The 16,201-nt window shown below is 43.2% G+C and overlaps 1 protein-coding gene across 2 annotated transcripts in view; it reads right to left on the reverse strand.

Annotated features, from left to right (window-relative positions):
• Window positions 1–11,672: 11,672 nt before the first annotated feature.
• The window catches only part of BDP1 (B double prime 1, subunit of RNA polymerase III transcription initiation factor IIIB), a 73,396-nt gene continuing 68,867 nt past the window's right edge, over window positions 11,673–16,201 (reverse strand). For both annotated transcript variants that reach the window (XM_066602925.1, XM_066602924.1), the window contains 5 exons: window positions 15,989–16,133; window positions 14,542–14,575; window positions 14,133–14,370; window positions 13,023–13,296; window positions 11,673–11,975 (listed from right to left, as the gene is read on the reverse strand). In XM_066602925.1, coding sequence (XP_066459022.1) covers window positions 11,850–11,975; window positions 13,023–13,296; window positions 14,133–14,370; window positions 14,542–14,575; window positions 15,989–16,133 — 817 coding nt within the window. In that variant the 3' untranslated portion in view covers window positions 11,673–11,849. The remainder of the gene's footprint in view (window positions 11,976–13,022; window positions 13,297–14,132; window positions 14,371–14,541; window positions 14,576–15,988; window positions 16,134–16,201) is intronic.

Raw genomic sequence — 16,201 nt, forward strand, 5'->3', positions numbered from 1 at the left:
CACCCACACGTCCATCCTTTACTTTTCTGATTTGGGGTAATAAGGAAGCAAGACAGAAGCGGGTCGTGTTATTATTTCTTTATTGCAGTTATATGTCTGCTTTGGATGTATCATTATCAATATTGCAGTTAATAAAGTACTTATTGAACCATAAAAAGCAAAACATCAAGGCCCTAGAAGGAGTTGTCATTTTTCCTGTAAAATTCAGCATGCAGTTCCATCTCAGGCAGATATACAAGTGATTACAGTTGTGGTGATTAGATGAACGGTCTTGCCACCTGAGGCCCTAAAAGTGGTTCGACACTTGGCCTATAAAAAGGCTCTCGGATGCTCCTTGTATGTAGTGACCTCTTCTTCCACTTGTGTAGAGCTTGTTGACCACTAGACACATCAAAGAGGATTTTGCTCAGTTAGCAGAGAAGGAAAGGGGGAGTATTACAGGAATGTGAGAAGCTAGATGGTTGAATTGCCCGTCCTCTGGGCCGTTCTTACCAGACAGTTAGGAGGTGTTGGAACCAGTGGATGTGTGGGGACACATACAGGGCAACCGGACTCAGGATGTCCTCAACAGACCACCAGTAGAGAAGATCATCTGATCGTCCAACACACAGCGCCAACTGTTCCATTGTCCGCCATCCAGAGACAGGTGGCACCATTTTTACAGGCCCCTGTGTCTGTTGGAACCATTAGCAGGCACTTCTTGGCTGAAGGACATTTGGTCTCACATCACCCATTACATGTACTACCTTTCACACCCGTCAGCTCCCTATGCAGTGGTGTCATGAATGACAAAACTGGATGCTACAGAGTGGCACCGGGTTGTCTTCAACAACTAATCCAGGCTTAGTTTGGGCAGCGACAGCCGTGTTTGTGTCTGGAGACCTAAGCGTGAACACCTCAATCCTGCCTTTGCTGTGGAGCAGCACACTGCCCCCACTGCAGGTTTGGTGGAGCAGCACATACGACAGTCGGTCAGCCCGCGTAGTGGTACAAGGGTCAATTACACCTGAGTGATATGTATATAAGCCAAAAGCGAATTGGTTTATGTGTATAACTTTTCCCCAGTTTAGGTTTTCATAAAAATGCACCTTAATTAGGGGTATATTCAGACATTACCGTCAGATCAGTTTCTTAATTATTATTTTTTTTAAGGCTACATGTACATGGGCAGTCAAAAAGTTGCACCTGAGATCCTCAGCCGCAACTCTTATCAGACAGCAATCATACATCTGTCTGTGTGCTGTCTCGTGCTATTCTTGCCCCAAAAATCGGCCAAGAATAGGACATCCTAGGATTTATTTCTTTTTTTTACTCAGACTATTCAGCAAAGTAAAAAAAAATCCTGTGTGCATATACTCATTCAAATGAACAGGTGCTAGTTTGATCCAATTTTTTTGGTCTGAAAATGAAACAGTAAAAATGTCCATGTGCAAATAGCCTAAAATGTCATTAAAATTGTGTTTTGTTTTTTTTTACTAAATCGATTGTTGTATTTTAACATTAAGATCACAGAGGTGAGAAGAAAAATGTACAAAGACATAACTCACAGAAAAAGAAGCCAAAAATGCACCATCTGATAGACTGCAGGGCAGGCTCAACCACCATTAGACTCTAGTAGAATGCAGAGAGCCAGATTGGAAGATGAGCAAGCTACATGTTCAATGCAGACTAGTATACAGCCACCCAGCCTAGCCCCGCCCAGATTGGGGGGAGCGGTGACTGCTAACAAACAGTCTGCACATGTGAAATGATACCAAGGATGTCAGCCATAGATAAGTGCGCCACACCATACAGGAATGCAACCCCTACTGGCAAAACAGTGGATTGCCCTGTAGCACCGCAGTGTGCCACACTGGCATGACATCCCGGGCTCACCCAGCATCTATAGTAAACTGCATGAGGAAAAACACCACACTGATAAATACGGGTGTTAGTCTGCATTTTGGCCAAGACACATGAGCTGACGGGCCACGGCAAGGCCACCACGCGCCTGTCAGAACCTACGCTATCTCGCTATTAACTAAATTAAAATCACAGAGGTGAGAGAAAAAAAATGTACAAATACATAACTCACAGAAAAAGAAGTCAAAAATATACAATCTGATCTGCAGGGCAGGCTCAATTAGCATTAGACCCTTGTATCTCACAAAAAGGAACTTATCCCTGTAATGTAAGGAGTTGCAAGACCTGCTCACATGTACTGACCACGGTCAGGATACAAATCCCCAACACACAACGAGACTGTAAGATCCCGGGGACATTCACATGTTCCACATCTGATGTTATGTACCTGATCCCGTGCAGTAAATGTTCAGTTGGGGGTCTTTATGTTGCAGAAAAACACAGGATAAAAACTTAGAGCAAGGATGAGATCTCATCGCCAGCCAGTTAAAGAGAAAAGGAAAGCATTACCTGTAGCTGAGCATTTTCCTAGTCGCTGACACAACATATTTCAAATCCCAACGTCACAAAAGAATTTGGGAGTACAAGTTAATTACTATATTTGATACTTTCAAGAATGCAATGAACCTCGGAGGGGGCTTTTTGCATCAGTGGAGAATGTAAGAAATCTGGAGCAGATAGAACACACTGGCCTGGTGACCCCCTAACACCAATTTAGAGGCCATAAAACTTTCACATCCCTAAGAAGTGGACTAATAAAGTATTTACTCCTCTACTCATCCTATTCTGGAATTTTTTTTAAAGTGCAAATTAATCACGCCACGTCTGTGCCTTTTCATATACACACATATATGTGTGTATGTGTCTTCGGATCTATTCCATTTAAGCCTCAGGAAGAACCCTGGGAAGGTTTGAAAGCTCACTATAACATCATGTATGTTTGTTAGCAATTAAAAGGTATATCTACAAGATTACTTGGTTTCTTTTAGGCCTCCTGTCCCCGGTCGATTTTCCACAGCGTTTCCCAAGGGAATAATCCGGCCGCAGGAAACGCAGTGAACATTTCCCATAGACTACTATGGAAAGCGCAGCCCTGCTGTCCACGAGTGGAGAATCATAGCGATTCTACGCTCACAGGATTTAAGTCGCAGCATGCTGCGATTTGCCGCCGTGAGCCTGTCAGATAGAGCTGACAGCTTTCCACGCTGAGCCTACCCTGCCCCCCGGCGGCGGCTCCCGCGGCTGAGATCTGCTGCGGGATATCACTACGCCAGTGGACAGGAGGCCTTACTGAGAAAAATCACAATGACATCACTGTATCACACCGCCTGCTATCAGGCAACAAGAAGCCAAGGTCACTTCACTCATGGTGGGACCAGGCTTAGGTGATAGATAAACTATTTTTTTCTTGGGGAAGAAAGGTGCTCTCTTATTAAAGGGCACACAGGTGGAAATGTTGTATTGTGTTTTGGCACAAATCACTGTTTTAGGGCATTATTATTTTCTAGGGAGCCCTGAGGAGAGAATTTATTATTGTGCTGGGACAGAAAGGGGGCATTATTACTGTCAAGGATAAATTATAACTGTCTATAGAGGCCACAAAGTGGGCAGGATTACTTTGTAGTGAATACAATGGTGGGCATTATTACTGTTTTGGGGCACTGATCAGAACTATTAAAGTACAGAGGTGTAGGGCACTAATGATAGTACTTTTACTATTTGGTGCACAATAAGGGCACTGTTTAGCACTATTGTTTTTAGGGGTGCTGTCTAACACTTTTTGGGGAGCAATTCTAGTTAATGCAACTTTATCAAGTAGAGTATTATCAAGTATTTGGGAGCACTGTTCAATACAGCAGCTAATAATAGGGGTATCTGGGACAACAATAGACACAATAGGGGTAGCAGCAGGATGGGTTGGTTGCATAAGTTGGCAAAAGGCTGTGAAGGTGCTGCAAATACAAGAAACCAAAGTTGTCTGGGCAGCAGTGAAGGCCAACAGGTGCTGTGAAATATTTGGAAGAATTCCCTATATATGATATATTAGTGGATATGTTCAGAATCAACTACCAGCCAGAAGCTGAACACAAACTAGTGGCAGCTTACAAGAGGCTGTCAAGCTCATTGACATCCAGCTACAAACTACCATATAATTGTCCAGGATATGCATCTGCTAGCCAGAAGCATACATAGAAATCATAGAGCCCCATATAACACTCCTCATTAAGAGCTCTATGTCTTGGTCTATTATTTCGGGCAGATTAATTTCATCTTCTTTATAGCAGGTAATTTACCCTCCTCCACATTCTGTCCCAGAAGAGAATTTTATCCGAAAACTGGATGATTGCTTTAAACTTAATGAAAAAAATCACCGCTGCAGAGGATCAGTGTACACCTAAACTTTTGTCACAGACTGTAATCCTAGTTTTATTTATTGTCTTATAAAACCTAACTTTTAATTCAGTATTATATTCTAAAATCCTAAACAAAAGAGAAGGCTTTCATAAAAGAACTTTGTATGCAGATGATGCGATTCATCACCCTCTGTATATCTCATGAAACACTTTATTCAGGTTTTTGTTCGAGACGATCTGCTGTAGTGTATTTGCAGACTATTTTAGATCTCATGCACGCGAGCGCATCAACCGGTATTTATGCGATCACTTGTGTTTTGACTCTCTATTTATGAGAGTTGCTGATCCTGGCCGTGTCATCTGGTTCTAAATGCTCAGCGACAATGCTCCTGATGAATCGCGTAAGCAAGGAAACGCGTTGAGCACTATATAGAGAGAACGAGCACTCTATAGAGAGAACAGAACCTAATAAGAGATCATTTGTCTCTTAGGGGTAAAATTTTACATTTTTCCAAAGGATCATGTTTATTGGTACTATATCCCTGTATATCGACAAAACACAAGTGATCGCATAAATACCGGTTGATGCGCTCGCGTGCATGAGATCTAAAATAGTCTGCAAATACACTACAGCAGATCGTCTCGAACAAAAACCTGAATAAAGTGTTTCATGAGATATACAGAGGGTAATGAATCGCATCATCTGCATACAAAGTTCTTTTATGAAAGCCTTCCCTTCCGTTTATGTAGTGCGCTCCTACTATTATTGGCTGCAGTTAGCCATCAGCATTTCTTCAAGGGAAGACTCTTGATATAATACAGAGTTGCACTGAGGCATACAAAGTGCTTATGGTCCCGTAGTAGAGCCATAAGGACTCATTATGTGCCTCTGTACGGGCCTAAAACAGTTGTCTGTGAATGGAAGGTGTGTGATGAAGTTATGAAATTGCCACCACCTCACCACAGAAGAACAGATCTTTAAAGGCGAATGCTCATGGATGGATTTCTGCCGCGTGAATCCACGGCGTTATCCCACAGCTATTAGGTTGTATTGAACCTAATAGATTTCTGCATTTCAATGTTCACACTGCGGAATTCCACAGCATGAAAGAAATTGCAGCATGCTCTAATTGCCGTAGCAAAACGCGCGTCTGGCTTCTATTGTAGTCAATGGAAGCCATCCGTCACGCGATACTTGCGCTGTGAGCACTGCGAAAGTATTGCGTGATTACGCGTCATCGCCCACTGGCGGCGCGTCATACGCTGTACTGCGCATACGCACCGGCTCGCCAGATGGGACTCACACGGTGGATCCGGAGAGGTGAGTATGGGGTCTTTGGGGGGGCGCCATGTTGGACTCTACTGTGATATTCCGCTGGTGGAGTCAGACAGAGCCGTGGGCATGAGGCCTAAGGCATTTATGAGAAACCGTACAATTGCTGTAATTATAATAAACAGAAAAATCTGATTAAGAAAATCACTAGAATTTATTTTTACATTATTTTACATTTTATACATAATTACAAATTTCCAAATAAAACATGATTTGGGTTTCAAAATAACATTTTTTTGGACATAAATGGGCCAAGGTAAAAAAAAAAATGAAGGGGAGATGGTTATTTTGTAATAAACTTATGATGGACGTCATCTTACTTTCTAACATTGTAGCTCATTAGAAGGTTTAGTTTGTTATAAAGTTACCCACTCTAATCTCCTAAAACATTCTGTAAGCGGTGCAGTTAGATATGGAGCCCCAATACATTAATGCAGTATATATTCAGTTAGCAGACTAATCAGCATTTCATCTACTAAGGAAAAAAAGTGTCTTTATACCCTAGCTGAGCATAGCTATGACAATTGGTGGGGTAGGACTGCTGCATGCCCCATGGTCCCAAGAATGAGGGGGTAATGCACCACCCCGCAGCGAGACCACCATTGATTAGAAAGTGAAGGTATAATAATATATATTTTAGTGATACAAGATAGGAAAATTCATTTGAGAGCTAGTTCACACAAGAAAACATAGGGGGCAGAAGTGCTTGGCCAAATGTTGTGCCTCTTTGGGTGCGATTGCAGAGTGGTCTGTAGATTATAAAAGCGACCATCTGGGCCTGGACAAATAAAGATGGCCACACCGCTTCTCTTGCTACCTGATTAACAGTATGCATCAATAGTCTAAGGCCTCATGTCCATGGGCAAAAGAAGAATTAAAATCCGCAGCGGATTTTAACTCTTCTCCTGCCCGCGGATCCGCATCCCATAGGGATGCATTGACCACCCGCGGGTAGATAAATACCCATGGATGGTCAATAAAAGTGATTTTTTTTTAAAAATGGAGCATCAAAAAATCTGGACCATGCTCCATTTTCGTGCGGGTCTCCCGCGGGCTTCTATTGAGGCCTATGGAAGCCGTCCGGATCCGTGGGAGACCAAAATCGGAATTTACTCACCTGCTCCGGATCTTCCGTTCGCCGCGGCTTCATCTTCTCTCCATCGCAGCCGGATCTTTTTTCTTCGGGCCGGCACATGCGCGGGGCACGTAACCGATGTGCCCAGCGCATCCGCCGAGCCGAAGAAAGAAGATCCGGCCGCGACGGAGAGAAGATGAAGCCGCGGCGAACGGAAGATCCGGAGCAGGTGAGAGGTGAGTTTATTCTTATTTTTATGCCTCATGTCCGCGGGGCAGGAGGGACCCGCTACGGATTCTCTATGGAGAATCCGTAGCGGGCCTGATTTTCCCCGTGGACATGAGGCCTAAGACTCTACACTTGCTTTGATTAACCAGCGCTGCCCACATGACTAGTGCTGGCCCGTCAGAGCAGCATATAGTGTCTTAGACTACCAATGCGCACTAATACAGTCTGCATCATGTAATCAGAGAAGCGGTGTGGCCATCTTTGTTTGTCCAGGCCCGAAGGGTTACTTTAAGTTTGTTGTGTACAGAATTCTTGTTTCAAAAAGTCATAAATTTTGGACCAAGAGACGTTTTCTGCCAAGAACATACAATTTAAACCGGTTTCACATGGCCGAGAAACTAGTGCGAGATTTGTGCATTGCGAGACGTATAAATATGAACCCCATTTTTTTTGATTGGAGTCATATACATGATCGATGTTTTCTCGCACTGCCTCGCATTCTCGAGGGCATCACATGTTGGCGAGTGCAACATTGAGCAGAGTTTCACGGCCTGATATCTCAGTCACCCGTGGGAAATTAGCCTTAGGCACATAGCAGCCCAAGACGTCCCTAATAAGGCAATTCATGGTTCAAACTGTCTGTTGGCTTCATTATGCATGTTAGTTCTTATTTTGTCCATGTTCCCTCTGACGTATAAGTGTAACAGAATATATTGGGGACATATAAAGATTATTCTTAATATAATGAGAGGCATACATCTCAACAAATTTGGCACATCTTCTGACAGCACTACCGCTTATTAAAAGGCAGTTACCGCTTTCGACTGCTTTTTATAGTTATTTAGTTACAGAATAGGAAATCCTACAACTTTCTAATATACATGCATTTAGAATTCTGCTCCCATCCCTTTCTTATACCAGCACAGTGGCCCCTATCTGTACAGTAGAATGGTATAGTCCATGGACTGGTCGGTCCATAGTAATGGCTGTCAGTCATGTGACGTCTATATTAATGGCTGTCAGTCATGTGACCCACCAAACATGTCATGTGACGTCTGGTGTTCAGCTCACACTGATCTGGTATCCAACAGGTGAATAGTAGATTACCGAGGAGCAGAACTCCGAGAGGGATGGGAGCAGAATTTTAAATACATGTCTATTACAAAATTGTATCATTTGCCTGTACACCACTCCAAGCAGAGCTGAAAAGTACTGGTTAGCCACAGAGCTCAGATGAACACTTCTACTCCTTTGTTTTAGTGATCAGTGGGAGTGCCAGCATTGATCACCACTCCTGACAAGTCAGAACTTTTCTAAAAGTTTATGCGTGCGTAATATGCAGTGACAATACTGAGAATGAGCCCTTAAAGTGTAACACTTTAAGGGCTCATTCTCAGTATTGTCACTGCATATTATGCATGCATATTTCCTGTGCATAATATGCGGGGAATGGAGGCAATGAAAGTCAATGGACTTTCATTCATACCTATGTGTGGACACTGCGGATTGATACACAGTAGAAATAAATCGCACCATGCTCTACTTGAACGGGCTGTGTATGAAATGCTGTCCATACGCATGCATCCCGCTCTGAACAGAGCGAGGAATTTGAAGAAAAAAAAAAAATAAAATAAATCACACTGCACATGTCCGTGACGTCAGATTCCGAGGCATGTGCAGTGCAAAATGCAGCCTGTACGCAGTCTCTGCCGGTAGAGCATATAGGCTGTAATGCGTACAACACTGCCAGAGACACGCAGCATTGTATGCATACACCCGTGAGGACGAGCCCTAAGTGTGCATTCACACAGCCATATCCGTATTTCGGCCCATGAATACGCAGCGTATTCATGGGTCAAAATAGGCAGAAGCAGGCATGATATCAGCGTATATCATTGCAGACTCAGTATTTTGCAGCATGTTTTAGCCTTACTAGTTAGCTTATGCATGTAAGATATTAAAAAAGAAAGACAGTATGACCTGTGAGATCTTCATCCAATTGTAGTAAAAATCAACCCTGGTTGTTAAAGGAACCCAAAACTAGAAATTAAATAAGAAAAATACTTAAGAAACCTGCAGAGGTCCTGCAGTGGAGGGTCATGCTATGTTCAAGTCTTTGGCTTTTATCTGCAGATGAACAAAGTAGGTTTTGCCAATTCTCTAGACTTGGAAGACAAGTCACCTATACTAAGCAATTAAAGAGTAATTAAATCTGCCAAAAGTGACACTAAAACCTGGAGAAACCATTCACTCCATGCATGTCAGTGAGCAGCAAATCTTGACTCGATACACACAATAGAGCTATAGCGCCCAAGTCTTGGGAAAGATTTTCGCTGCAAGAGGAGAGAAAAAACAATCCAACTCCATTCCTTTTCTTAAAAGGGGGGGGGGGGGGACTAGAAGTTCTGTACATAAAGCTTATCCTAGTTCTAATAAAAACTTAGGCTCAGTTCACAATTGTGGTTGTGGATTCTATTTCCTGTCCCATCATGGAGGCAGGAAAGCTGATCCTGGCCGGGAACTGATTCGTCCTATGATGAAACTTAATGAAACTGTATGGACCCCACTGACAAAAATGTGGACCCTCCAGCTTCTATTATGCCTTCTGGCATTTTCTCGGACGATATAGTACAGCATGCTGCACCATTTCATCCAGGATTTTGGAATGGATCTGCACTGGAAGCCCCGATACAGATGTAAACAGAGCCTTGTTTTGTTACAATTCTTCACAGTTTTCAAGACCCCTTCTTGCAGTCATTCATGGCTTACTTCCAGTGGATAGCCATCTGCCCTGGTCATGTGAGGACACCCGGGTGCGCTGATTGTTAGAATTACAGTAGTTATTAGAGCCGTCTCTCAAAGAGCAGTGCACTGGCATCCCCGTCACATGACCAGGATAGATAGGCAGTGAAGGTTTCTACTCAATGACTGCAGACAGAAACTATTAGATATTGATACAAAAAGTATATTGAAAAATGATCTAAAACTTTTAAATGTACAAAAAAATAAGTTACTGAAGCCGTAATACCCCTCTAAAACCTTATTTGGCATACACAAGCACTGGAAAAGGGGGAAGTATTTTGGAATTTGTACTGAGGTAGAAGAGAATTGTAGAACTGCAGAACATTTTTTTTAAGCTTTAATGCACTTAAAGGGGTTGTCTCGCGAAAGCAAGTGGGGTTATACACTTCTGTATGGCCATATTAATGCACTTTGTAATATACATCGTGCATTAAATATGAGCCATACAGAAGTTATTCACTTACCTGCTCCGTTGCTGGCGTCCCCGTTGCCATGGCTCCGTCTAACTTCGGTGTCTTCTTGCTTTTTTAGACGCGCTTGCGCAGATCTATCTTCTCCATTCGGCTCGTCTCGGCATCACCAGCATTTTGGCTCCGCCCCCTTGTACGCGTCATAGCGAAGCTCCGCCCCCGTCACATGTGCCGATTCCAGACAATCAGAGGCTGGAATCGGCACATGTGACGGGGCGGAGCTTCGCGATGACGCGTACAAGGGGGCGGAGCCAAAATGCCGGTGATGCCGAGACGAGCCGAATGGAGAAGATAGATCTGCGCAAGCGCGTCTAAAAAAGCAAGAAGACACCGAAGTTAGACGGAGCCATGGCAACGGGGACGCCAGCAACGGAGCAGGTAAGTGAATAACTTCTGTATGGCTCATATTTAATGCACGATGTATATTACAAAGTGCATTAATATGGCCATACAGAAGTGCTTAACCCCACTTGCTTTCGCGAGACAACCCCTTTAAGACCAATAAAGTTTTCTTTTGATGGGTCTGTTCAAATCCACTTTAAAAGCATGCCTGATCTGTCAAAAAATTTGATCCCTGTGTTAAAGGGGCACCCCAGCAAAAAAACATTTTTCATCACTGCACTCCTACCCAATTGCCTGCCACACTCTGGACTTCTATGTATATTTCTGTCTCTTCCATGCAATGCAGCCTCCTGTCTTGATTCTTATCAGACACCATCTTGATTTTTAGATTTCTCTTCATCTATTTTTTGCTAGCAATCCCATAACGCATTAGTACAGCATCACATGACCAACGAGAGCCAGTACCATCACTGCCTGCTGGGGCGACAGTGAGATTATCGTTACCCTCTATAGTCATCTAAGTGAGTTGAAGACCATAAGTATCCAGTCAGGAGCATGAACTGTGATCATCTTTATTATAACTGTGGAACAGGAACCTCTAACCATCCGCAGTAACTGTGATACGAGTTTCTGTCCCTCTTTAAAGAGCTTCTTAGGTACAGTCCATGCAGTTTTACCATACAGGAATTCTGGTGACTGAGATAATAACTGATTGAGAGAACGTGAAGCCAAGTTACTCCCAGGTGGTCACAATGAGATCACATGAGCCATTTCAGATAGAAAGGAATAACAAAATAAGGTAATACTAGCCGACTTATATATACACATTGGGGGACTGGTTACATAATGAATGAAAAAAACTATTTTACTGGAGTGGCCCTTTAAAAGCACCGTGATGTTATATCAATGAAGCACTTGAATTTTTCGCTTTGACGAACCATTATGTCAACAAACAAATGCAAATTGCATCCTGGTAAGTCTGCAAACCTGAAGTACCATTTCCTACAAAATAGCTGTAGGCTGTTCAAGAAAAGAATACTGTAAGTTAATGCTAATGCTATATAATATCAGTTCAGCTAGCCCAAGTAGTTGAACCTGAAAAAAGCATCCAGTAATGCATTGCACAGCAACGTGTAGCAACCTTCAGCTCAAAGTGAGCCAATAAATTAACATTAAATAAATATTTTATTGTGACTGTACACTGCATTTATACATATAGTCAAAAAGTCTGTTGTGAATGCATAATCCACATAGAGCATGTGTGTTCCCTGCTGCACAAAGGCCTGCCAGCTCCCATACTCTAAACCATAGCTGTGCCAATAACCGCTAGGTGTAAGATCCCATCAATCATCCACCTCCATAAAGATATCACTAAAAAAATATTCAGACACCGGAGCGGCTTCTTCTTCAGTAGAAAGGTCATGTGACTTGGATGGTGCTTGTAGGTCTGGTTCTTGGTCATCAGTAATCTGAAAGATGAAGAGAGGGTCAGTCTGAGCTTTAACAGAAGTAGTAGATGCTTGGAACAAACTTTCAGCAGATGTAGTTGGAAAAATCAATAGGCAGGCTGTTTTCACACGGCCGAGAAAATCATGTGAGATTTGTACGTTGCGAGACGCACAAATCTCGCACGAATATGATCCCCAATCTTTTAAATGAGACATACACACACATGAGCAATGTTGCTTTCAATGGGGCTGGTGGCAGTATCACACCGCATGCTAGGTGCACGCGGCGCGGTGCGATGTTTCTCCATTGAAAACAATGGTTTAAATACAGCGATCCTACTTCCCCAAAGTGATGCGAGGAGGTTTTAAGATAGAAACGCCTCATGTCCGCGGGTTGTGATTCACGGCCCAATATCGCACTTGCCCATGTGAAGTTAGCCTAAGTGAATTTAAGTTGCCCAAGTTCAGGATCTATTTCTCCATCCTAAGAGCTCAATCGCACAACTCAATTTTCATCATGTATTACGCATGTGATTCACAGCCGCGTGATACACGGTGAATGGAATTTCTCAACTATCAGATGCCAGATTACATTTTTATGTACACTTATGTGTCTTTTCAGCAATTTTCTTTCTTATTTATCTCATCACCCTGCAGTCATATTAATCCTCTTATAACCCACTCCTGAGTGCTGTACAGGCATTTATGGTCAGAACAAGTTATGTTAGTTCACAATATTGTAGTAGAGAGGTACAAGGAGGAAATAAACGAATTCCAATGGATTAAAGAGGTAGAAAAAAACAATGACTTATTAACTCTTTGCAATCCAATTTTGGATTCAGGGTTTCCTAGCAAGCTTTCTCTTTCTGCCATTATACAATGGCACCATCTGCTGGCTGGAGCCAGTACTGCGGTATGGGACATGCTAGAGAGGCCCCCGACAACAGAGCGGCCAGTAATATACAGTAAGAATACCCTGCCGGACATCTTCTGACATTGGAGCTGTACAGCCTTCAATCAGAATGTCTTCAGACGTCAGACAGTGGATTGGAAAGGGTTAAAATGTACCTTAGACGTGGAGGGGAGGTCCTCGACCTTTTCAGGAGTAGTACTCTGGACTTCTGCAAGTGAATACATGATCGATGATGAAGGCACTTCATTGTCCTTGGCAGTTTCTAGGTTCAAATCTGGACTTTCTTTGTGACGACCTTGGACTGTAGGGGAAATCTTTCTAGAGGTCAGCCTTGGTAGTGTTTTCTTCTTTTGCTTTTCTTCATTTGCCTTCTTCAACTGCTTTTCTTTGCAAACCAAAGATAAAAATCCCAATGGCTTTTTCCCGGGTCTGAGAAAACAAGAACATCTTACTAAGGCAGGGTGTAATAATATGGGCTTGATGATGGCAACTCTTGTCAGGTCCGGTCTATATAGCAACCCACAACTGCGGGGGCACCAGAGGAGTAACAAAAGGCAGTTCCCTCATTCCATTTACAAGCCTCTTTTACACGGCACGATTATCGTGCAAATCACTTGTTACATCAAATTGTGCAGTCCGAACGCATGCAGGGAAAGAACAATCTGCGATAAAATTGCTGATTCGATCTTTCATGCAAACCTTAAAATCATCGGTCTGCCACTGCATCGTTTCATATAAACGGCTTGTTAAGTGCGCAGGGAGGCGGCGGCCCGGAATGATCTCTGGCCTGCGCCAACTCCATTCACTGAGTGATGATCGCTTCTGCTTGAAAGCACAGGAACGTTTATCGCTGGGATGGCGGTCGGCACTGAAGTGTCTTACAGTCGACCCGTGTAAAAGGGGTTTTAGGAGTCACTACTGACAGCTGTGTGCAAGGTGTTAAATGACCGCATCAGCAGTAAATCATAGTCAAACCCTACCTGGGGTAGTACCGTCCCATAGCTATCATTGCACCTTACCTGTAACTACTGTGTGGGAATTACTTCCTGCCCGCGCTGTAAATGTACAGCTTTGTACAGGGTTGTATTAATACGGCTACGTACTGAACAATAAATCTGTATCTGCTTAATATTAGGACTGTGGGAGATTGTATGATCATGGCCAGTGCCGTTTCCCATACTGCAAGTATAAAAGATAATGCAGTACTTGTCGACAGTGCAAGTATCTCAACAGTAGATATGCTGAAAGGGCGGTGGACAACTTACCTTTTTAATGGCATTTTAGAAGTGGCTGCTGGGTGTGCACATACTAGAGGCAGGTTTCTGGTGGAGGAGTCAGCCGTTGACATTCCAGGCATCTCCACAGGCACGGTACCACAGGTTTTTGCTGCTGGCCTGTTAGAGGGTCTCTCTCTTACAGCAGTGCCACCAATTAGAGAAACTCCAACTGATTCTCTGGGCTCAGTAGCCGAAACCTCGGGTGCATCCCCATCTACTTCAACAGCTGGAAAATATGCATCTGTAATCAGGAGCGGACAAAGGCAGTTTGGGGGGGGGGGGGGGTCATTTATTGACAATTAATACATTAGTGAAACAGTTAAGTCTGGTTCAAAACAGGGAAATGGAAAAGTGCATGGGAAATAATAGGAGATCCTCGTATTTCATAAATATTTACCTGTAAGTTTTGCTTGTAGATTATTAACGACTTGCTACAAAAAAAGAAAAGTAAAAACAAGCGTTAGATTTGAGACCAAAAATAAAAACTTTAGAGCTTTATAAGTTCTTTAACTTCAGAACTGCTAGGTTAGGACAACATGTTCAGCCTGACAGGATGCCTCCAATTAACAGTAAGTGAAAAACATGTAAACAAGAGGCGATTATCACCCAAATAATCACCTGAAACAGTACATACAGTCAAACGGCACTGAGCAAGAAATCGCTCAATACCCGCTAGTCGCTTCGTTTCAGCTCACTCAGTACAAGTCCTCATTCACGCGGGCGATGCGTTTTTACGCCAGCCGCATCGTGGCCGAAAATCACATCAACTAAATAAAACTGTGAGAGTACCGAGTTTGATTAGCGTTTTTTTCGTCCATTCACACAGGCCTATCACGTGAAAAAAACGCTGCAACACAGAATTCCATCGGTCGGAAGAAATCCTTGGAATGACTTCAATTGCTTAAATAGTGGCAGCTGTCTTCTTTTCTGAGCACCGGATGCAGGTAAACTCCCTCCCTGCTCCCTTTTTTTCAGCTCCCATAGAAGTCTATGGGAGCTCTCAGCGTTTTTCGTCAAAAGATAGGCCAGGACCTATCTTTTGACACAGCGTGAAAAATCGGTGACCAAAAACAATCGCCGATTTCACGTTTTGACAGTGCGATTCTTTTACGTGCCTGAAAATGGCTCATGTGAATGAATATATTGGAATCCAATGCTTCATGTAGCCGCGATTCTCGTCTGACGCTTTATCGTGGCTAAATAGCATAAAATCGCTTGTGTGAATGAGGCCTAAACAGGAGTCATTCAATGTAGGGCTGCCAGTTTGCAGTGAATAGAGGCAGCGGCTGGAAGAGATCTCCAGCATACTCTGCCTCCAGTCACTAAACAACTGTGTGAAAGCACAGGACCAACAGTCGTTTGGACAGTTGTCCCTTGTTAAGGTACCTCAAGACAGAAGTATTGACACAGTGTTTGTAGACCATAAAAGGTTTATCCAGGCTTTAAAAATTGATGGTCTATCCTCAGTACTGGCGATCAATATCTGATCGGTGGGGTTGCAACTGCTTCAATATTTTACATCTGAATCCGACCCTGTGAGAACGCCGTTTTTTTACAGCAGCTACCACTGGGAAAATTTCGTAATTAGCTGTATGCTCTTCTATAAGCGAGTACAAATATATAAAACAGTATGACGGAAGGTCTTCATGTCTCTCAGAGCCGCATTTCAGATAGAGAGCTTCAATCCTAGAGGTATAAAGACATACTAAGAAATGAATCAGCACAGAAACAGGTATACACTGTCCAGCATGCTGGTGGTTACCCACATGGATGTCCACTGCAATGCAACAAAATAAGAGGAGGACCGTCCTGTCACTTTAATACCAAATAAAGTATTTTGTTACCTCGGAAGCATGGTGCTGCTTCTGCGGAGAAGCGTGATCGCCTTCATCAGTACATTTAGTGTTTTTAGGTATTGAAGTCTGGTCCAACATCAGGTCTTTGTCCTCCTGGCCAACGACACAAGGCTTACATGATACAGTCTCTGTACTATATGGAGGAGATAAAGAACAATCCTGGGTCAAACCTGAAGAGGAGAGGGTTTTATTCTTTCATCC

Source organism: Eleutherodactylus coqui, chromosome 5, assembly GCF_035609145.1.
Source record: "Eleutherodactylus coqui strain aEleCoq1 chromosome 5, aEleCoq1.hap1, whole genome shotgun sequence".
NCBI lineage: Eukaryota > Metazoa > Chordata > Amphibia > Anura > Eleutherodactylidae > Eleutherodactylus > Eleutherodactylus coqui.